General features: G+C 50.8%; 9 protein-coding genes across 9 annotated transcripts; 6 read left to right on the top strand and 3 right to left on the bottom strand.

Annotated features, from left to right (window-relative positions):
- Positions 1–2,285: 2,285 nt before the first annotated feature.
- Positions 2,286–2,597, top strand: PtrM4_089540 (uncharacterized protein; the record flags this gene model as incomplete). Its single annotated transcript, XM_001934590.1, has 2 exons — positions 2,286–2,338; positions 2,426–2,597. The coding sequence occupies 2 exons, from the start codon at positions 2,286–2,288 to the stop codon at positions 2,595–2,597; spliced, it is 225 nt and encodes a 74-aa protein (XP_001934625.1).
- Positions 2,598–3,252: 655 nt separating this feature from the next.
- PtrM4_089530 (Glyco-hydro-47 domain containing protein) lies at positions 3,253–5,043 on the bottom strand (the record flags this gene model as incomplete). Its single annotated transcript, XM_001934591.2, has 1 exon — positions 3,253–5,043. The coding sequence occupies one exon, from the start codon at positions 5,041–5,043 to the stop codon at positions 3,253–3,255; it is 1,791 nt and encodes a 596-aa protein (XP_001934626.1).
- A 366-nt stretch (positions 5,044–5,409) lies between these two features.
- PtrM4_089520 (uncharacterized protein) lies at positions 5,410–5,550 on the top strand (the record flags this gene model as incomplete). The annotated part of the gene is made up of 1 exon (XM_066106884.1): positions 5,410–5,550. One exon carries the CDS (start codon positions 5,410–5,412, stop codon positions 5,548–5,550), a length of 141 nt encoding a protein of 46 aa, XP_065962552.1.
- A 722-nt stretch (positions 5,551–6,272) lies between these two features.
- Positions 6,273–7,213, top strand: PtrM4_089510 (SKG6 multi-domain protein; the record flags this gene model as incomplete). The annotated part of the gene is made up of 2 exons (XM_001934592.1): positions 6,273–6,699; positions 6,753–7,213. 2 exons carry the CDS (start codon positions 6,273–6,275, stop codon positions 7,211–7,213), a joined length of 888 nt encoding a protein of 295 aa, XP_001934627.1.
- Positions 7,214–7,836: 623 nt separating this feature from the next.
- PtrM4_089500 (MutL, DNA mismatch repair enzyme (ATPase)) lies at positions 7,837–10,799 on the bottom strand (the record flags this gene model as incomplete). Its single annotated transcript, XM_001934593.1, has 2 exons — positions 7,837–10,493; positions 10,550–10,799. The coding sequence occupies 2 exons, from the start codon at positions 10,797–10,799 to the stop codon at positions 7,837–7,839; spliced, it is 2,907 nt and encodes a 968-aa protein (XP_001934628.1).
- Positions 10,800–11,358: 559 nt separating this feature from the next.
- Positions 11,359–12,665, top strand: PtrM4_089490 (Herpes-BLLF1 domain containing protein; the record flags this gene model as incomplete). The annotated part of the gene is made up of 2 exons (XM_066106883.1): positions 11,359–11,392; positions 11,515–12,665. 2 exons carry the CDS (start codon positions 11,359–11,361, stop codon positions 12,663–12,665), a joined length of 1,185 nt encoding a protein of 394 aa, XP_065962551.1.
- A 741-nt stretch (positions 12,666–13,406) lies between these two features.
- PtrM4_089480 (SPS1, Serine/threonine protein kinase) lies at positions 13,407–14,495 on the bottom strand (the record flags this gene model as incomplete). The annotated part of the gene is made up of 2 exons (XM_066106882.1): positions 13,407–14,144; positions 14,193–14,495. 2 exons carry the CDS (start codon positions 14,493–14,495, stop codon positions 13,407–13,409), a joined length of 1,041 nt encoding a protein of 346 aa, XP_065962550.1.
- Positions 14,496–15,340: 845 nt separating this feature from the next.
- PtrM4_089470 (DUF1509 domain containing protein) lies at positions 15,341–15,835 on the top strand (the record flags this gene model as incomplete). The annotated part of the gene is made up of 1 exon (XM_001934596.1): positions 15,341–15,835. The coding sequence occupies one exon, from the start codon at positions 15,341–15,343 to the stop codon at positions 15,833–15,835; it is 495 nt and encodes a 164-aa protein (XP_001934631.1).
- Positions 15,836–18,951: 3,116 nt separating this feature from the next.
- Positions 18,952–21,453, top strand: PtrM4_089460 (Dimer-Tnp-hAT domain containing protein; the record flags this gene model as incomplete). Its single annotated transcript, XM_066106881.1, has 2 exons — positions 18,952–19,086; positions 19,159–21,453. The coding sequence occupies 2 exons, from the start codon at positions 18,952–18,954 to the stop codon at positions 21,451–21,453; spliced, it is 2,430 nt and encodes an 809-aa protein (XP_065962549.1).
- Positions 21,454–21,931: the final 478 nt, after the last annotated feature.

Below are 21,931 nucleotides of genomic sequence, written 5' to 3'. Positions count from 1 at the left end.
AAGAAGGCGAGCGCGGCTTTGTTCTACTGTTTTTCATCATCCAGTAGAAATATCCATGTTCGTACAGATTCTCTACTCTTAGCGTTCTGCTGATGATGGATTGGGTGTATGATTCTGCAAATTTGGTATACACCATAAGCTCGCCTAGGTCAGGAAGTAACCATGGGAATGTATTAGCAAATGTATGGATGAATCATGTTGTAGTTTACATGTCCTGTAGAACTGTATCTATTATACCTAGGCTAGATGAGGCGGATGGGCATGTGCAACGTCGCAAGCTGAACATTACTACACACTTCCAAGGGGAAAGCTTAAACGTTCGTAGGCAGGTGGCCGAGATGCTTACTCTCTTAAAGTTGTACAATAACTCCATGTGCTACCACCTGTTTTGCAACGAAGAAACGATTCGATACCAAAGTATATGCCGACATCCGTAAATTGTCGGAGAACGGGGGCCCGAACTACGACACCACCATCACCAACATGCCCAAAAAGGCAATAACCCCAAATACCATTGAAACCGTTCGGCAATACGGTCGCTCAAGCCCGACGGCCATCGGAGCGCGGTCTTTAATGCGAAGCGACGAACCGCCGTGTCAAGTGAGAGCGAGGATCATCGAGACCCATTGAACGGATGTCACATGCTGACGCAGAGGACGGGACCTGCACATTTCCGAAGTTGGACAACGGCTCGGGGCAACTCACTACCATGTCGTGGCACACGACCCAGCTGGAAAAAGATTCAATCATCGCTTTCGAGTATGGAGAAAGCTACGTGTTCGCAGCCAACAGACAAAGTTCGGCTATTGCGTCTTCTACTTCGGATAGACTTCCCACCAACCTTCCAGCTACGGCCAAGCCGGCGCAATCGTCGCCCTCGATTTGACAACACCTTATCAACCACAGATGTCTCCAGCTTTCCGATCGATGGGCACCGAAGGAACGGGCTCGTTTAGGAGTCATCATCTAGACCGAAAGTGCGACGAAAAAAAGGTCACTCGAAGTCATGACTTCCGGTACCTGCCGACCAATTACCAACGGTTGGCCACCCGAGAGAGGCTAGCGCGGGTCCCTGCATGCGCGTCTCCTCTCACGCTACTGACATCCAGGGTCCAACCGGTCATCGGCGAAGCAATTCTTGGGGTGTTTTGGTTGCAAAAGATGAGTATTTTTGGCTTTCCCTTTCTTTCTGCCTCTGCATGCAAAGGAGGGTGGAATTAGAAGGAAAGAAAGAAAGGAACAAACTCAAGGACGTTTGTTTTTCCGCACCATGGGTCCGCGGCGATTTCTATTTACCATCTGTCGGTAATTGGGACTTATCACACCGTCGACCTAACTTGGGTGCTACCCCATCTAAAGTCAGCCCCAACCTCCCCCAGGCACAGTCATGGGAGTATCGTTCCCACCGCCCTTCTTGTCCTCCACGTATAGCCGACCAACCGGCTTACGCAATGGAACCCAAGCATCACATCCTCCGACACTCTATACATAGTCCAGGCCAGTGCAGCAGCCGTAGCACACGCTTTCGCAACATGTGGTTGGTCCGGCCGGACTGCCTCATGTTTTTATCGCGCTTATCAGCTAATCCGGGGTTTGCCAGGATGCATCTCGGCGCATATGCTAGTTAGCTCGAGAGCGGTCCAAGCTCGCCTTCCCACCGGAGAAAGTCCAGTCAGTCGGACAAAGAGACGAGACATAAAGCATGGGCTTATCTCTCTCGGTAGCCTCTGGAACTTGTTCTAGCAAGGAAGTTATCGGAAGTTTTGCTCTCGGTTATCTCGATTAGATTAGTGCTTCAGAGTCACAAAGGACTACTGACTACTATATAATCTTAAGTTGAGAGGGACACTATATATATACACATATAAAGTTGAGACTGCCCTCCCTCGGTTCCTACTACCACGAATCCTGTGTTTCCTTCTCGGCGCCCGAAACAAAAGAACAAAGGTATGTACGACTAAGCGATGGTTCCTCGTGTGTTCTTTTCGCAGCCCACCCAACATGTAGCTTTGTTGGACACTACCATGGCGAGAACCACGCGCGCCCTTGGTCTAGAACCCCATCACAGTTCCGCGGCGGTGGTTACCTTTTACGAGGGACTACAGCAAACAGACTTTGAGGATCTACAGGGGATAACAGGCGGTCAGCTAACACATATATAGATCGTCTTTCTACGTTTATTCTACTATCCAGAAGACCCTGAATATATCACCTTACATACGTGAACCAAACATCCGCCCAACCTACCACTACACCAGGACCTGTCAACCCGCTTTCTTCCAAACATGTGCTCATACACCTACTCATGGTACTACTGCAACCACGACTACTACATCTGGTAAGCCCCTCTGCGACCACCACCGCATCCAACCGTCCCATCCGAAACCCACACAGCGGCTGACATGGCTATTTTCCTCACCTGCAGGGCCAACAGCATTGAAGTATGCTCATCGCGTCTTCTTTCCGGCTACTCCTACGACGCTTGGTCCATCGACATGTGTTCCAAGATGAAGATTGAATGCGGCGGTTTCTCAAACTACTATTGCACCGACTGTTCCGAAGACGTAGCCCTCGAGTTCGAACTCGATGAGCTATAGATTTTTCTAGCCTGCGGTTCAAAAGCACCGGTATGCTTCACTTGTTTTCCTTTTTCCGACCGCGGCGACGGGATGCGAGCGAGATGCAGGGCAAGAAGCGGTGGAGAGACATGCACGCGTGGTGTGTGTTGTGCGGAAGCGGGGACACACGACGCCGCCGTCGTCGTGGCTGGTCCCTTAGGGGAAGGAAAGTTGCCATGCAGTTGCTGTGCGTTGGGAACATGCAGAAGGCTGACTTGTGTGCGTGCATGCAGCGAGCTGCTCTGGTGTTTTGTTCCAGCGAATAGGCGTTTGGGTGCATATGCCGGATCGTCGGAGTTTGGTGTGCGGAGATATCCCGCGCACTCACCGCCTTGCCTCGACAACCAACGGACGGACGAACGCGAGTACGACTGTCTCTCCTTTTTACCGGCTCAGCATTGCGGATTGATGTTTTTGCGGCGTATCGACTTCTTTGGTGTTTGGGTTTGTGGATTTGTTACTTTGAGCGAGCATTCTCTGTCTCTCCCTCTCTTTGTTCTGTTATACGCTAGCGTGTCAATGACTAGCCGTCTTTCCCCGTTACCAGCAACACTTGCCACACGAAAGCGCAGCTGTTTACTTGAGGATTTCCAATTTCTTTTTGCCCCTATCTATGAACATCTAAGGTAGCCTTCTATGGACGCGGGACACGAAACGGGTGCGCTTCTGTATTGAACACCCATTCATCCAGACTTATCGTATCTGGCTCACTGAATATAAGATAAAAGTACTTGAGCGTCTCCGCCATCCAGAAGCTTTCCATGCTATCATCCAAATCTGGGGGACTCTTCGTCATATCGCGGATAGCGGCGTTGCCGAAGCGAGTGCTTGTGTTGTTTTCTATCGCTTCAAACATTGCCCAGGCTTTATCTTGGTATGTCGAGTCTCCGGTGATGCGGTACATGTAGAATACTGACTCTATTGCTTCTGGGCGCAGAATATATCGTGCATCGTTTATGTTGCTGAAAGGGCTGGCACCCGGTTCGCGAGTGTAGTCGCATTCTGACAAATCTGGACAGTCGTACATTGAGAAGACTTCTGGCATGATGCCGAGTGGGGCGTGTTCGTAAGTCCATATACAGCCGTCTGTGAGCTTGCGACCGGTTGCGACGTGAGTTTCGTTCTCTGTAATTTGACCACCGAGGCCGAGCATGCCTCCAGCAAAGCATGTCAAATGCTGCCCGGAACTATCCCTTCTTCCATCAGCTCCTACGCTGCTTGTTACCAGGATGTCGGCTTTGTCTTCTACCATCGGGCGGAATAAAGAATGGTCTATGACTGTGGTCATGGCATAATCATACATTCGACGGTACTGTTGCGCCGCTTCGCCTGCTCCACCCAGTAGCTGGTACATTTTCGGGAGGTATTCGTAGGCTGAATCGGACATTGCGCCTAGGCTGAACTGGCCTCCGGTCGTCAAGTCTGGAGCTCTTACATTGACTCCAACCGGCCACATTCCTGGGAGCCTAGTTCGGCTTTGCTGCTCGTCCATGACGTTGCTAATCCGAGATATAGCATCAAAGTACCGCATGTCTCCAGTCAACTGGGACAACCGCGTAAATTCGACACTAGCAGATGCCATCTCTGCAATGATACCGGACTCTGCCGGCAATTGTTGCTGTCCGCTTACCGCTTTCTGGGGATTCCATCTCGTCACGGGCATCCTGTTCGGTGTGTCAAACGATGCATATGCCATATCGCCGACTTCGATGGCTTTTTGTAGCAGACGGGCATCTTTGCAGTCTGATACGTCGTACGCAGCGATAAACCCTCCAAGATATCGTATGATTGTTTCAAACATGTTGACGTCATCGGAGCCTCGGGGCCCGAAATCTATACCAACGGCAGCATCTACTGCATCTGAAAACTCGTCTTTCATATCCATGATCCAGAGCGTATCGAGACTGTCGACCAGCGTCGCACCCCATCCTCCAAAGGTGTTCTTGGAGCTTCCTGAGATGGGCGCCAATTCATCTTTCATCCATGCGAGGTCTCGATAGGAACCCCAACATCGTTTGAAGACTTCCTTTACGGCTTCCTGTCTTGCAGCGCGCTGTTCGCGTGCTTTTGCCGGCTCTTTCCTGAATACATGCTGTACGGCAGGCAATGATGAGGGCCGTTCTGTGGGCAGGCTTGTATACGATTCGACTGGGTGTTTCGCTTGGATTGTTCTCCAGTCAAATCGGCCCTGACTATCGGGTGATATTGCCGGCTGTGGTGGGGAAATAGGACACGCCTGGTTCTTGCTTGTGCTCGGCTTAGGGGAGGAGGGAGAATCTAATGATGATTCGTGACTTGCACCATCTTTTGAGTCGACAGGTGAAGATTTTGGCGGCGCAAGGCGCGCAGATAATGTAACGACAGTAACGACGAAAACAGCAGTAACAGCGAGCAGTATCTGCCTTCTCCAACGCCTATATACCATTGCGACGTTATCGAAAAATTGTCGAATTTGAGTGGCAATTGTTGTCATGAAAAAAGAGGGGAAATGCTCCCGGGGACAACTAGCAGGTTCAGGGCTCCGATTACTTCACTCGTGTGACATTCAAAGGTGTAATCTAGGATCCCGGGTCCAAGCGCAGTCATCACGCTCCGCGGCAACCGAAACTTCATGTAGATTACCAGAAGGCTGAGATTGCGGTTGGTGACTCGGATCACGGCCTCGGTTCATGCCATGCATGTTGGTGGCACAGCCCTCTGATACGCCACTTTTGGCCCCACGCATGCCGCCAAGCCATTACCCCGTTCAGATAAGATCCAATAAAAGCTCTGGGTGGGAACGATGCGAGATATGTGGCACGTGGCTATCTTTTCCTCTCAGGCGCCTACTCCTTCCAGCCTTGTCGGTAGGCCTGAGCGGCCCAGTTACGATGTCGGAAATTGTATCGAGGATGATATTGGATACACCATGGGAACGATCCATGTTTCGTAGTGTACGCCTGATTACACAAACAGGGAATCTTCTGGGGGCCTGAAATGCGGAATCATGATATCGAATAGAGACGAGAATAGATGCTTGATATGTTGGCGGAGAGTTAGAGAGACCACTATGTGTAGAAGAGTCCAAGTTTCGCCTCATCATAGAGACTACCAAATCCTATGATTGAGTATCTCTATGGCAATCACAAAACCCCACACCTTGCCACCCACCGGAGATGAACCTCGAAGCCACGGGGGCTGAACAGATACACTACACTGCATATCTCCAGCCTCAGAACGCCCGATGACGGGGATATTCCTCTCGTTTCGAGAACAACGTGACGCCCCGTATGAGAATCTTGCAATCTCATGCAGCAGCAGACAGCCGTTTTTGGTGCAGCCAGCATGATCATTGGTCTGGTCTCCTTGTTCAGTGTTACCTCAAGCCATCAGGCTGGCACACATTACCAAGCACGACCTGTGCCAAGGTCGAACCTGTCTTGTTACATGTCACTTCTCCCGCGGTGGCTGAAGAAGAAAAGGGGGCTGATTATCGGTCTGGGTAGGCGATAGCGGACGTATTTACGTTTGCGTATACTATCTAATTCACTCCAAGTTAGTTAGATGAAAAACTTACAATCGCCGGTCAACACTTTGGACTTTGAATCTCTCTAGCCCTTTTCGTTTCCATCTCGACAGTAAAGTATACTGTGATACCTTCACATCCCACCCAAGATGCGGCGCTTCTACAACATCATCCTTCTTATCACCTTTTACATCTCAACCACATCATGCCTCTGCTACTTCCCCGATGGCACCCTCGTCGAACGCGACACCCCGTGTTCCACGGCCGCAAACTCCACCTGCTGCGGCCAAGGCTTCGCCTGCCTCTCCAACAACCTCTGCGCCGTAACTTCGCACGTCGACGCCGGACCGGGCCAATCCACCTATGTGCGCGGCAGCTGCACCGACAAGACGTGGAACTCGGCCGAGTGTCCGACGTTTTGCCTCAACTGGGACCATGGCGATAATCCGGCTGGTGGGATGGGTATAGCAAAGTGTCCGTATATTGAAGAGCGGTTTTATTGCTTGGATCGGTTTGCGGAAGGGTTTAGTGCGGAGCAGATGTGCTCGAATAGTTCGAATTATTTTGCGTTTGCTGGTATGTTTTTTTGAGGGATGTGGGATGGGGGTATGATGGCTAACTGGGTTTAGATGTGGCGACTACTGCGACGGTTGTGGGTGTTACGAGTTCTTCTTCGGCCATAACAACTTCTACTATAACGACGCCTGCCGCACCGCTATCGTCCTCATCGTCGTCGTCTTCCAGTATCGGCGCTTCAGCTACTGCCACATCAACCTCATCATCTCCCCCATCTCAAGATAACCAGAATACCTCTTCTTCCAGCAACAACAACGCCATCGCCATCGGCGCTGGTGTCGGGGCTCCCCTTGGCGTGATCGCGATTAGTGTGGCATTGTTCTTGTTCTATAGACATCGTCGACATCAGCGCCTTGGACCGAAAACGGCAAACCAACCAGATGAGTTTGTTCCCCCTGCTACTACTCACGATTATAAACCTAGACCTGGGGATGTTGTTTATGAGCGTTGGGAGGCGCCTTCGAGTGGGCCGCAGGAGATGCCGGCAGAGAATATTCCGCATGAGTTGAGGTGATGTTGATGGCTGATTGGCGTCTGGTGTAATTTTCTTGTGTCAGTATGTTCTGTGATCGATTTCTTTGGTGTATTATGACTTCGTGTTGCTTCACCACTGTACGTTACGTAATATATCCAGTGAACCTTTGAGATAACGAACAGTCCTTGCCATACCGTCATAAGCCCCTCATCACGCAGTATTCCCAATCTACATCCCCAATTCCCATCCCCAGCATGTCCCCTTCACCCCTTTCCCTAATGTCGTCGATCGACAGAAGATACCTAGACATAGGAAACGCGCTCGAAGCGATGATATGTAGACTACATGTCTTACGGTGCACGGCAAGTTTACGTGCATTCCAGACATTCTATGAGGCTTTGAAAGGTGTACAAGGCGTGGAGGCCAGAGAAGAGAGTTAAGTTTGTGCAGGAAAATGTCTACTTTGTGGGCGGGGAGGCCGTGTTTAGGAAATACAGGGAAAGTGATGAGGTTATTGTGAAGTCTTGTGTTGAGAGGTGTGTGAGGTTATGATAACTGTGGATATAATAAAGGAGGGCCAATTACCAAGTGTCATCATGAGATTATACATGTTGCTTCCTAACTGTTTCTCTCTGTGATATACAACATCAGCGCAGATGCGTTTACTTCTGCCATTTCCGCCATGCTTGTACAAAGGTAGTCTTATTTTCGACATTCTTTGTACTACTACTCAGAACACTTCCAGCATCACCACTTGTTCCAAGGTCGACGAGCGGAACCATGCTAGGTCGGCCATGTGCACACATGAAAGGAAATACACAGTCGGCCAATTTTCGCACCAACTCTATGCATTCTTCAATTTCGAGCGTGTCGTTAAACATGATTGCTGAGCGACATGCACGAGAGTTGACAAGGTCGACAAGACCCGGAGGGCAGGTAGCGAGTCGCCTGACCCAATCGTCTTTATTGGCAGAATATCCGTGTTGGGGTAGAGGGGGAAGGTGTGCGTCTTCGACATACTTCCATACCGTAGACCGAAGGAAGGATATCAGTACCTTGGGGTCTGCTTTGCAGCGCTCAGAGATGGCCGGTGGTAACGTTGTAACAGATAGGACGTGCTTATCTTTTTCCAAGCTGCTAGAGGAAAATGCTGATACAAGGATGTCGTAGAGGATACCCCAAGCAGCGAAGCGCGCGGCGTGTGTTGTGAAGTGCGTACGTTCCCGGGATGAGATTGCAAATTGCATTGGCTTCTCGAGCATGGTCGAGACTACAAGTACGCCATGTCCGAGCTGTGACTTGTAGGCACGGGCTTGAGGCAAAGGGGTACAGAGCTCTCTGAATAAGCTTTCGACTTGTACTCGTTCATCTGCTGCATGTTGATCGATCAGTACCAGAAGCCCAGCCTTTGCTTCTTGTTCAGACGCAAAGCTTTGCATTTTCACAAGTATGAACTTTTTGTCGACCTGTGAGATTACTTGGGCATTTTTCAGTCCTTCTTTAGACAGCCTACTAGAACCGCCTGTTGAAGCCTGGTTGAAAGCCCGGTCAATGTCAAAGCGGGAGCAGCCATGTCTGGAAGGATGATGACTGGGATCAAGCCCGTCTTCGTGTATATTTGCTTGTTGTATGCGCTTCTCTGTAGGCTTGAAGACCGGGTTCTCCCACGTGTCCAGAACATTGTCGAGCCAGGGTGTCTTGCGTGCGACAGCCGTTGATGGTCGAGATGGTAATCGTACCGACTTGTTCCTCGTATGGGTGCCAAATATAGATGCAGTGGGGTCGGTGTCCGGTCGCGCACGAGCATCAGGCATTACACATCCTGTCCTGGCATTCAGGAGATGTGTCTTCTTTGTGCAAGGGTCTGTCCATATGATAGTATCGTCATTCTCTTTATTGTCAGCAGAGGATGTGGTCGCAGACGCAACCGATCCATCTCGATGCTCATTGAGGGCACCTTGGTCAATCGGCTCTATATTGAAAGAGGCGAAATTGTCTGTTTTCGTACGATGACATGTGTCGGCTTCATTACGCTGGCTGTCGGGGGAATTATTCGCTAGTGGGCTCTTTGACTTGGACACTGCATTGAAGAAGTCAGGCTTCCCGCTCTTGATCCGTGACCAGTCCGCAAAGGCCTGTCGATGCTCCTTTTCTGATGACTTGTTCGAGATTGGATCTTTCAGACGCTTTCGTTTCTTGGATGCCACGGATGTAGAGCTGGTTATAGGCTTTGTTGACCCATGTTCCGTTGTCGTCGGAGCTGGGGTTTCGCTAGAGTTGTCAAGCAAACTACAAGCAGTGCTGGGCCTTTCACGCCTCTTGCGAGGTTGTCGCGGTCGAAAGTGATGAACAGATAGCCATTGCGTGACCATCGCACCCAAGACTTCCGTGACATTCTGCAAATTAGCCTCGTCGCCCACGAACTCATCTTCAGAGGCTCGCGAGGTATGAGGGTCCTTCATGGAGATACGGAGGTGGAACATGGGATACCTATCGACATCTTTGCGCGCCTTGAGTTGTCGATTAGTGTAGCCGCCTTGCTTGAAGCGTTTGTCGGATTGCCGTCGAATCTTTTCATGTTCATCCACAACCGCATCATCTTCGACAGTGCCAAAACTAGAGAGTGCAAAGAGGCGGTTCACTTGGTCGAACAGCTCGTTATGTCCGCAGTCAGGGGAAAGTGGTCGCACACCAAGTGAGATGAATTGAACGTGCTTGCTGGGGGCTGGGTCAAGCGATATGGCGCCATTGATAGAGATGGCAGATGTAGAAGCTGAAGCTGGAACCCATGACGGCCACTCATCAATAGCGATATAATTAGCTTGTGTCAGGATGTTGAGGAGGGAAGATAGTTGTGTTGAACGTGGTGTCACAGCCTCTCGATCTTGTCCTACAGAGGGGCTCGAGCTGGAGGTGTTGAAATTGATAAGCACCCTGTTCTCGCTGTCGCGAACTCTCAAGGATAGTTCACCCTGCCAGCTGAGTAATAGTCGGGTGATGTCTCTCTTAAGCTGGTCCCACAATCTGTCATGTTCGGCCCGCTGCCCCGAACCCATAGATCGTTGTTTCACCCGCACTGGAAGGTTTCCGAACAGGTTCCGGACGGTGACGCGGGTCCCATGCTTGGCATGCAACTCTTGATGCGCCGAAGCAGGCAGTTGTCGCTCAACAGTATTGGAGTGATGAAAAGTCAGCGAGTTGTGTGAGCGGTATTCGTGGTGACGCGAGGCAATGGTCAAGAGAGAGACAGCGGCGAGTGAGGCGAGGAAGGTGCCATTGCGGCCGAGCAGAGATTCGCGTGCATGGTACTTGGACGTGCCTGCCCTGATCAATGTCTGTCTAGGTATACGACTGGTCACGGGACTATGAACATACAGTAGAGCTTCCCCAGGCCGCCGTCTTCGCGAAATTCAAGTGGTGATATGCCCAGGCCATTGTCTTCTACCGTGCATCCGCCACGCGCAAAGTCAACCGTCGCTTCTATCTTGGTCGCTTTGGCGTCGAGAGAGTTCTTCACCAACTCTGTTAGCACATCAGTCAGCGACAGAATGGCCGTCGATGACTTGATCTGGGCGACGACGTCTTCGGGCAGCGGCAGGATGCTGGGTCCTCGGACAGTGGTCATGACGTAGTATGACTTGTTCGCGCCGTCCCCTCGCTGTGTGCTGACCCGCGATCGATCATGTTTTGGGCTCGGTCGGTGCGCAGTGGGTGGGGACTTGGGCGGGTGGTGTCATGAAGATCTACAACACGTACGCAATCAAGTGGGTGATGAAGGATGCAGAGCATGTCCTAGCGCCGAACGGCAGGCGCGCTGGGGAAAGGGTCCAACCGGAGATATCAGCACGCACGCGCAACCTGGTCGCCGTAAGCCCTCACCGTTCACCCCTTCTTCGACATCCAGTCACATAAACAACACGGCCGTCTATAGCTGCGCAATTCACTCGATCGGATTCGCTGCACTGCATACAACTGCGACCAAAATACCCTGCTCGCCAACAACGGCCCGAAGCCGTGCGCTGTCTCCATTCACGCCTGTAGCCAACTTGTCTCTCTAGGACGCCCATTGCTTGATACCCAGCACGTGGCATTAACACCGAATACCGAAGGACGAGTCCCGTGCCTAGCCAGGCCAGCAACAACAGCTATCCACGACAGGCCCTCTATATTTGGCAAACTGCATCATGGCCACGGCCGAAGCTGCATCGAGACCGCATGGTATGGAGACCTAGCCCTGCACACCCACCACCCAAGACATGCCCATATAATCCAGGCCCCCTACACCCCCGTTGTTTTTTTCGTCCGAGAAACAATGCAAAATATGCTGACCAAAGACAAAGACCGGCATACACGCAAGCGTCCCTTTGCGGGCTGGATGAAGCGCCTGGCGAACCTGAAGCCCTCATCTTCCGACGCTCCGAACAAGAAGAACCAAATCACCAAGAAGTCAGCAGCCAAGAACAACCCATACCCAGAGTCGGGCTATGTCAACACTACGGCCCCCGACGACGGCTTCTCGGTATTAACGCCCGCAACGCCGCGATCAAACAGTTACACGTCGGTGGAGGAGGCGGCAGCTCGCCAAGGGGTACAGAAGAGCAACAAGTCAACAGCACCAACCGTCGCAACAGTGCCGGAGACGGTACATTCGACGCGATCAAAGGCCGAGACAGGCGGCAGCAACTTTGTCAACGGAGGCAGCACTTTCTCGTCCCCACATGGTTCCGAGCACTCCCTCACCACCACCCTGACGACGATACAATCCACTGCGCCTTCAAACGTGCTCAACATTGGTCAGAATCAGCCAAACCCGGCGAACCTGAGTGCCCCGCCCGTCCACTTCTCACACCAGTTCCCAACCTCTCCCCCTCCGTCAGCGATACCGCCGCACTTGGCACCCCAGCAGCAGCAGCCCAACTCGTATTCGGGCGCCACTGCAAACAACATCCTCACCGATAATGCGTCGATCCTCACCCTGGCCTCGTCATCAAAGCGTCGCCGCCGCAACTCCGTAGATACAAACGCTTCGATGCGAGCCCTAGCCCCATCGTCGCATTACGGAGGCAGTCGCGAGTCGCTCCCACTTAGCGTGCTGTCAGCCAACCCCGACACGATATACTCGCCTTCTGGCAGGCCAAGCAACGTCAGTGCTTTTGTAAACGCAGAGCGTGCAAGCGTCTACTCGGCTTCCGGAGTTACCGCCCCCGTCCTCCCCAGCGAGCGCAACAGCTACTATGCCAACAAGCAGGCTGACGCTCTGAGCGTGCGCAGCGGACTCCTTGGCCACGGTCGCACTGATAGTATCAGCAGCATCCGAGCCACGCCCACCAGCCCCCTCGCCAGCCCACGCGACCCCGTCGGCCCCGGAAGAATCAGCCGCAAGAGCGCGGAGTGGAAAGATGCAAGGGAAACAAGTGACGAGGACGAAATACCCGCTAGCTGTATTCTCGAAGAACATGAAGATAAGCCAAAGACGGACAAACAAGTCTAAGTCCCCCGACTCGGGGAATATACGCAAGCTTTTGTCATGATGAAGATATATTGGTACTGGCGTAGGAGTTTGGTGGGGTCTGGTGGGGCTTAGGGCGGGCTTCATGATATATCCGCATTCACAGCAGAGTAAAGAAAGGCACGCACACGATTGGTTCCGTTGGATGCATTGGCGTTTTAATTACTGCTATCGGGGTTAAACTGACGATGTGGGAGTGGAGTGGAGTGGGAAGGAAACTGTGTGGTATCTTGCTGGTTCTCATCTTATACCCTAGTATCGAAATGAAGCTGTTAGTTTTTGCTTTGGCTTGGGGGGTTGATTAATGTGTTTGTTACTTTTGTCATTTGCACTCGGATGTCTGGGTATAGACCTTGCTGCTTACTCCCGGAAAAAATGACCCTTATCATTCTCTTCACGGGACGTTACGTTGAAAGCTAGAAACGCCGTAGATTAGCCCGGAATTGGTCTTTTTTGTACATCTCTCCGCTAGAGTAGATACAATCAAATCAAATCTTGCGTATCCTGACTACTACTGTAGTGTGAATTTCTGCTAGGACGCCACAAGTATGTTCTGTACTAATGATTTGTCTACTCGTCACGGAACGATATCGCCCTTCTCTAGCATCTTAGATATACAATCATGTACATGTAGCAAATCTACAGATTAAGCTGTTCAGAAATTCACAGCGTTCTGAAGCTTATTATTGCCCGGAACTTCTATTTGCGCGATTACTTGGCATCTCAGCTTTGCAATTTCTCACGCTTAGCCAACGACGACTCTTCGTTCACAGACCCGCGTCGAGAATCTGCCTTGAGAAGGCTTTCTTGCCGGACTGTGAAGCGTTGAGCTACTTGCATGGCCGACGGTCTACTCTCCGGATCCCAAGCCAGAAGCTCGAGTGCAAGATCCCAGAAAAGCGGGTGGTGCAATTCAACTGTATTCTCTGCCATGGTCCTCTTGAAGGACTGATATATTGACGCTCTACCGAGCTGTTGGTGGAACGGCTTACCCATGAGGAAGTCTACCACCGTGACACCTAGACTCCACACATCTGATGGGAGGGAAAACGGCTCAGATGATTCGCTGTCTTTTATTCTTATTACCTCCGGAGCGAGATACGTCATGGTGCCTCTATCATGACGAGTGCTTTTTGGGCCCAGATCGCTGCATCCAAAGTCGACGATGATGGCGTGTACGGGGTTTGTGGAGCGGTAGACTATATTGTTGGGTTTTATATCGCGGTGGAGTATGTCGAGGCTGTGGACATGAGCGAGACCGGATGCTATCTGGTGCACAGAGTCGCGAAGAAAAGTAGCGGGAACGGGGAAAGATTTCCAGGTTGCGAGTAATTGTAGCGCTCCGGAAGTTGCTGGTGGTGACATGACAAGGCCCACGGTTGGTCCCTCGTCCTGACGCCAGTCACGTGGGTTGGCGAATGGATCCCAGTTGATGACTTTGTCGAGTTTGCATACATTCTTCTTGGTGGAAAGTTAGTTGTGCTTTTCGCGGTTTGGATGGTGACTTGCATGATTGAGGCGGCCTAGGATACTGATTTCTCTTCGAAGATCCTTGAATTGTGCAGCAGTGCATTTGACCATTTTGACGGCGACTGGCTTCCCGTTTGCCTTGTCATATCCTAGAGATACTGTGCTTGTCGTGCCGTGAAGATTGGCATCAAAGATGCTATAACCATGGTAGTCGATAGTGGGCTTAGATGGCGTTGGTGATAGAAGCATGCTGGGGTTGGTGGCCACAGCACTGACCTTTTCCAAGGCTTCTTGCAGTTCGTGTTCTTGTTGTTCCCGGTTCAGGTCTGTGTAGACGAGCATATAAGTGAGGTCACCGAGCCGGATGCTGGTGCCATGTTGGAGAGAGGCTTGGTAGTCTTGTTCGTCCTGCTCTCTCTTGGTGTCTCGTTGGAGAGTCCTGCCATCGACACTAACCTAGAGTGTGAATGAGTGGACGGTGCACTAATAGAACGGCAAACTATTACCTTCCTGCTATCAGATACAGCAATTAACACTCCCGTCTCGAGCATGCGTCGCAGCCTGCAGTGGCGTGAATGAAGAGCATGTTCATTGGTGAACGGAGCGAGAAGGAAATCTACAAAATTATCTGGCTTGTTCGGTCTGGAACTTCCCATGATCCAACCCAGCCCTTGATTTGCAGGTGGAATAGTCATGTTAAGTCGGTAATAACCGCAAAAGTCATGAAGAGGTTCATGTCTGGCGGGCAAGCTAGTGACAGTGTTGAAACTACTATCAGTAGTACTTTCGTCAGCATGGGTGACTTCATAGTGAATGAATCTGCGGACGTGATGCCAACTGTTGCCATCACTCTCAAGGAGCCGAACGACTTGACCAAAGAGTCTGCGTGCCGCCGGAGAGTGTGGCACTAGCCGCGCAAAATCGCCATTAGACACTCCGAGAAACACATTGTCCCATGATGACACATCAGGCTCCGTATCACCGCCAGGTGATGCCATCAAGTCCAAATAAAGGTATTGGTTGGTGTTGGTTGAGGTGAAAGTAACATGAAGAGATGGGGTTGATAACGCGGGCGGGGGTTCCCCAATCCGGCTAGGGGGTTGTTGAGGGAAGAACCGCCAAGATGTGAGGACGTCGACGCGCTTCATCTCAACACTCCTTTCGGCATGACATCACCACAACATAGCATGGCATCGCCGCCACGTTCGCCTGTAATACCAGACGCCGTCCAAAGGATATACGAGCAACAATACATCACCCTGCCCCTCTTCGCTGCGCTTTCGAGGCTACAGGATCAGCTGGAGGCGACTGGCAACACCGAAGCGCCCCCCAAACGAGTGCCGTACAACAAAACTCCCGAACTTAGCTGGGGCCGACAATCTCCACAACTCACACCAACTCCTTCACCCTCACCATCGCCCAAGACCTCGCATCGTAATTTGCAGTCCTTTCCAACTCCACCCTACACCTCACCCCAACGCAAAGACTCGGCTTTCGCATCGCCTACAAAACTCCCCGCCGCTCCTCGTCGATCTCGCCATAAGCAGTCCTCGAGAACCCCACTACATTCCTCTCACATGATGCTTCGACGCTCACGGGTTCGCGAAAGTCGAGCCCTGGAAAGGCGGTTTTGGGAGTTGGACGCCTCAGGGCGGAGGGCGAGGCGCATCGTTGGGGGATGAACACCGAGTTGCGGCATAGAAAGAAGCATCATCACATATGGTCAAGACATATGGGTAGCATACATGAGGAATAGGATGTCCTAGGGTACGATCTATGGCGTCTTTCGAGAGAAAGCATTCACTGATTCTGTGTAGCAGAAGTCAATGACAACTCGAACATCTGTCCCATTACCGCGCCGAGACGATCCCGAACAGGCGTATCATATGAGGAAACATCAGATGGTATACAACAGACATTCGCGTTGCGCCAGTACGGTGTGAGAGGTTATTGATACGCGGGGATGAACGCGGCTGCAGTACAGCAACCGTAGTGTGTACTAACAGAGAGAACACAAGACTGCGCTAATAGGACTTGGATGGGTACGATAGACGCTGTCAGCTATTAGCATGGTGGGCAAAGAAGGATAAAGGTTTTCGTCTGGACCACCCCAGTCAGCGACATACTAGAACCTGTTACATGTAGTATCACCAACAATAGCTCTAGTATGATTTTATCCCTCAATTACTTTACAAGCCCATGAACTTGGTAAATACCATTATCCCTTTCACTATTGTACACTCTGGCGCTACAATTCCGAAACCAACCAACCAACCCCCCCTCCGCCTGAGTCCAACTCAACGTTCTTTAACACCCTTCTTGTCAATAGAATACATCTGGCCTTAAGATTAATCAGGATCCACCAATGCTGTCCTAACGCTTGCCTTTGGCTTTGTAATCAATAAGTGCTACGGTTACTAGTTGTATAATTTTTAGCCGTCACCATAGCAAAGAGTGACCTGTCCGTGGACAAAGATTTGTATTGTCATCATGGTGTGGTTTTCTCGTTAGAGGACACTGGGAGGATATACACGGTCTGTCTCATCTTGGCTGCATAGATTTGACGCCCGCAGAGAGTACCAGTGCATATTTAGTAGTTTCTTTTATGCATTAGATGTCACATCAGAAGCTTTTCTCAGTGGCGACTGCTCGAGTGCTTCCGACGTTTTCGCAGTGTTGTTGGGTAAACCTTCGTAGCGGTCTTCGTTGTTCACCTAGAAGCGTAGAACTGCAAAAGACGAGTGAGACACAGATCAGCTGTTCATTGTAGTGGCATTACAATAGCAAGGATGGATATAGGAGCAGAATGATGTTTTTTTTACAATGGTACAGTCGGTCCCTGCTTTGTGGAAGCGGAAAAATCTACAAGAATTCTCTGTTCGGTACCACACAATGCACTTGATCGCTAACCTTAGTCAGCTATCATTTGGTTCATTCTTCTCGTAGTAGGCTTGTTTCTTGTAGGCAGGGACAACGTGATGTTGAATCTCAACCTTAGTTGAAAGTGGACAGTTGGAATCGAGTAGTCGGAGGGAAATGGGTCGAACGGGAAGTTGCTCAAATACAAGAAGATGAGAGTATGTACATAGCTCGCTCACCCTGAACGCAGTATCCCTGCATGTTTTGTCGTATGATCCAATATCCGATCAATGAAGAGACTGCTATGAATACGAGATAAAATTTAGTCTAAATAGCGGCTGCAGACTAAGTACGTGCTATGGCGCAATTAACTGTTCAACGTGCAGGTGTCAGCGACAGCAGAGATGTCAACAAGCAAGTCAAGCTGGCTTGATTCTTATCGATTGCAGATCACAGACAATATAGAGGCTCGTGCACAGTGGCACGTCCCAGAGAATGGTCTGTGATCTGCAATCGATAAGAATCAAGCCAGCTTGACTTGCTTGTTGACATCTCTGAGCGACAGAACAGCTAGATGTACCGGCAACTGAAGTATTTATGATGAAAAGGGGCCTTTGATTCAGTAGTGAAGGATAAAGTGCACAGCGCTGCTGCTGATACAACTGTAATGGATCTACCTGGTAATTCTCCTTAATACTATGTATTACATGTACAATTTCATAAGCTAGCCACCGGTCTCCATGAGTTTCAGGTCAAACAAGGTATTCCGCCATAGATTGCAGGATGTCATTGATGTTTATATCCACAGGAACGCAGGGATCTCTTGTCTCCTCCACAGTACCATTGTACCCATCCCTGACTATACAAACTGAAGATCCGTCGATTACATCATTTCCACAAGATTTCCACCAAGCTTTGTCACACTGGACTATCCACCTGCACAGTGCCATTATGCCCACCCTTGACATACCAAACTGAAATTCCATCGATTACATGATTTCCACAAGAGCTCTACCGATCTCTTTCACGACTGACCACAGTTGTCAACAAGCAAGTCAAGTCTCAATCAAGTCTCTATCGATAAGGGATCAGACCATCCTATGGGACGTGTCCTCGTGCACGGTTATCCCTATGGTCTGTTTGCCACTATCGATAACAATCAAGTCGGCTTGACTTGCTTGTTGACAACTGTGCGACTGACATCCACATGACAACCCGAAAAACTCCATACCCAGCAGGGCAAACCCAAGTACAACCCTGGCATGGTCCATGCTTTTACTCGACAAAGGTGACGGCGAGATCTGGTTTTCCAGACCATTCTCGGAAACCTTGACGAACTTCTTCCATTCCTGTCTCGTCACCAAACGGCATGAATATAGAGTTTGATATCTCGATGTGTCGCAGCGAGGACAGACAGTCGTCATAGCTCAAGACTGGGTACGGATAGTGCATATATCCCATCCAGTATACGAATACACCGCTTATCCTAATAGTCTGTATAAGACGAGAGTCAGGGCGACCGATGTGGGCTCGGATACCAGACTTGCTATCAGTCAGGTAACTCAGTTCGAACTGACTGAACTGACTGCCAAGACTCAGTTCAGTCAGTCAGTTCTTGAGGCAGCTGGACGTCAGTCCAGTCAGTTCAGAAGCCTCCAGACTGACTGAACTGACTGACGTTAGACTGACGTTAGCTGTTTTTAAAGCAGTATTTTAGAGTTGTGAAAGCCACATTTAGTGCGGCTTCGAAGCCGCGCTAGTCCTAGATATAAAGACACTAATCCTATATAAGTTAAAGCATCTAGCTTTAAGCTAATTAGAGTTTGCGGAAATGCGCTACCCGGTGCGCACCTAGTAAGCCTTTCGCGTCGCGTCGCGTCGCGTCTGCTATACACACGACGCTAGACTACTGTTGCCATAATACTTCTTGGTGTACTTCATGTCTACTCCCTCTAATTCAGGCCCTCGCCGCCTTGTAGAATGCGACAAGCGCAATTCTCCTCTACCATCGCTATCAAACGCGCCTACTGTTGGCGATACTGCGAGCGAGGCCCAGGCTGATGAGCCCTTGGCAGTACAGGCGGACTTCCCCAACGACGGCGACGACGACGACGACGACGACAATTACGACGGGCTTGATTTTAAGCGTGTGCCGTATCTTGAGCGGCGCCAGGTTGAGCGTAATAGTCGCGGTGGGCCAAAAAGCTGGATCTACCGCCACGGCTGGGCCGTCTGGCACCGCAAGTACAAGAAAAACTACTGGCTTTGCCGGTACTGCCATCAACGACGGAAGCAGGAGGCTTGCTACGAGGCTGACAGCACTACAAACGCCGGCCGACACCTCTCAAGCAACAAGCCTGGACACTCACACGGACCTAACGGACCTGTACCAATTGCTAGCCGGGAGGGCAATATTATGGGCGCGCTCGCAAAGTCCCAAGTACATATTATGAGGTCTAAAGGGATAGAAGTATCGCAAGAGGTAGCAAACGAGATGGCAGCAAGCTTTTCAACCTCTCGATTTCAGGACGCGCTGAAGGACTGGGTAGTCGCGGACAACCAGAGCCTTCGCGTAATAGAAACGCCGCAGTTTCGAGCCATGATTGCGGCCGTGAGCCCGCTAGCCGAAGCTCTCCTTTGGCGTAGCCACCAAACGCTCCAGGATCATATTATTACTGAGTACAATACATACATACCAGCTATTGCCAACTACCTTCGCGAAGCCCGGTCGCTTATACACGTGTCATTCGACAACTGGACTTCAACTGGTGGGCAGTATGCTTTTACTGGCCTCTGCGTACATTACCTTAACAGCGAGGGCAAGCTAGTTGACCACCTGCTTGGGTTGCCTGAGCTACACGGGGCGCACACTGGCAATAATATTGCCGCTGCAGCAACAACAATACTTCGGCTATTTGGCGTTGACAACGCGAGGGTTGGGTACTTTGTGCTTGACAACGCAAGTAACAATGATACTGCAGTTGAGTCCTTAGCAGAGGAGTTTGGCTTTATCGCAAGCGAGCGGCGGCTGCGGTGCTGCTGCCATATACTCAACCTAAGCGCACAATTAGTAATTTGGGGCAAAGACCGTAGCGCGTACGAGAATGAAGCCGCACACCTTGAGGAAGAGGAGAAGTACATGGATGAGTGGCGCAAATACGGTCCTGTTGGCGTCCTCTTTGACGTGATTGCGTCTATCTGTACGCCTCAAACTCGACAACTACTAGAGCGCCTACAGTGCGAGGAGGCAGAGTCTCTAGGTGTTACACCCCACATCCGGCAGCTTGTGAAGCCTGTTAAGACACGCTGGAATAGCTATTTCAACACGTTTGTCCGTGCAGCTGAGCTACACGGCCCTATCGATGGCTATATTGAGTGTAAACTTGAGGAGCATAGTGCTGCAACAGCAACCTCACGACGCCGGAAGAATCGTGAGCAGCTCCCTGCTGCCCAGCCACGGTTATATATACGCGAAGGGGGTCTAAACGGCAAGGACTGGGCGACAATAACAGAATACATTCGACTCCTTGAGCCATTTGCCGAAGCTACACGGCTACTTGAAGGTCGCGGCCGACACGGCCGACACGGCGCTATATGGGAAGTTCTAGTAACGTTTGAGTGGCTTCTTGACCAGCTTGAGGCTCTCAAAGACCGCCTTAAGGATGTAAATTACGAAGATCTAGATGCGCCTGAAGATCATCTTATTACAAACGTTAACCTTGCGCATTGTAAGCTTGCTGAGTACTACGCAAAATTCGATAACGCGCCTGTCTACTACACTGCTACAATACTACACCCGCACTACAAACACCACCTCTCAGCGCTCTGGAAGGTGCCTGACACCCATGTCACTGCCCGTGACGGTGTCCACTATCGCGACGGCTGGCTTGACAATAACCACCGGGCATTCCTGCGCATGTGGCAGGGGCGGAAGGACTCTGCAGCCACTTCAGCTCACACTGTAACGCCGCCGCGTAAGAAGCCCCGGCTAGGGATTTCAACGTCGCGATCAGCTTTTCTACAGTCGTCAATTGAGCAAAGCACACGGCAGTTAGAGGCAAGCCTTGCTGAGGATGAGTATGAGATATGGAAGCGGCAACCAGCGTTAGCTGAGGAGGATTGGCTGTCTCTTAATCCGCTTCTATACTGGGAGTCAGTTGCTGGGCAGTTCCCTATACTCTCAAAGTTCGCTATTGACGTCCTAACAATACCAGCAGCAGCGGCAGACTGTGAGCGGACTTTCAGCGAGCTTGGCGACATGTTAGGCACCCGGAGACTCCATATGAAGCCAGAGCTTATTTCAGCTTTGCAGAGCTTGAAGAGCTGGAAGAGGCTTGGTATACAGCCAACAACTACCTCAGCTTCTGGACTAGCGCGCACACTATCAGAGGAAGAAATCTCAAAAGTACAGGAGCATTTATCTCAGTTCGACGTCAGGTAACTCAGTTCAGTCAGTCCAGTCAGTCCGCAGGCCGCGGCGACGTCAGTTCAGTCAGTCAGTTTTAGTTTAATTGAAAAGTCTTGGCAGTCAGTCCAGTCCAGTTCAGTGACCTCAGGACGTCAGTTCAGTCAGTCCAGAGAGCTCCGGACTGACTGAACTGACTGATAGCAACTCTGTCGGATACACGGCCAGCCAGTTCGGAATTCGAAAGCAGTGAGGTCGAATACAACACCGCTGTAGAAAAGTGCTATGAACTCGTTGTGGGTCTGCCTACAGGTGAAGAGAAGGGCAAGGACACCTTTACGCTTTCGGTTATGTTCAGCAATGTACTCCAACCAGCACGCCAGCAGACCCAAAGGTGGTGTGAAGAGCCCGAAGACATCGAGAAATTCGTACCAGTCCTTCTCTCGCGCTTGCACTTGCTCTTGCACTTGCTCTTGCATTTGCTCTTGCATATCGTCCTTCAGATGTGAATAAT

Source organism: Pyrenophora tritici-repentis, chromosome 4, assembly GCF_003171515.1.
Source record: "Pyrenophora tritici-repentis strain M4 chromosome 4, whole genome shotgun sequence".
NCBI classification, from domain to species: Eukaryota; Fungi; Ascomycota; class Dothideomycetes; order Pleosporales; family Pleosporaceae; genus Pyrenophora; species Pyrenophora tritici-repentis.
Note: the sequence above shows the minus strand (reverse complement) of the source record. Positions and strands in the feature narration are given on the sequence as shown.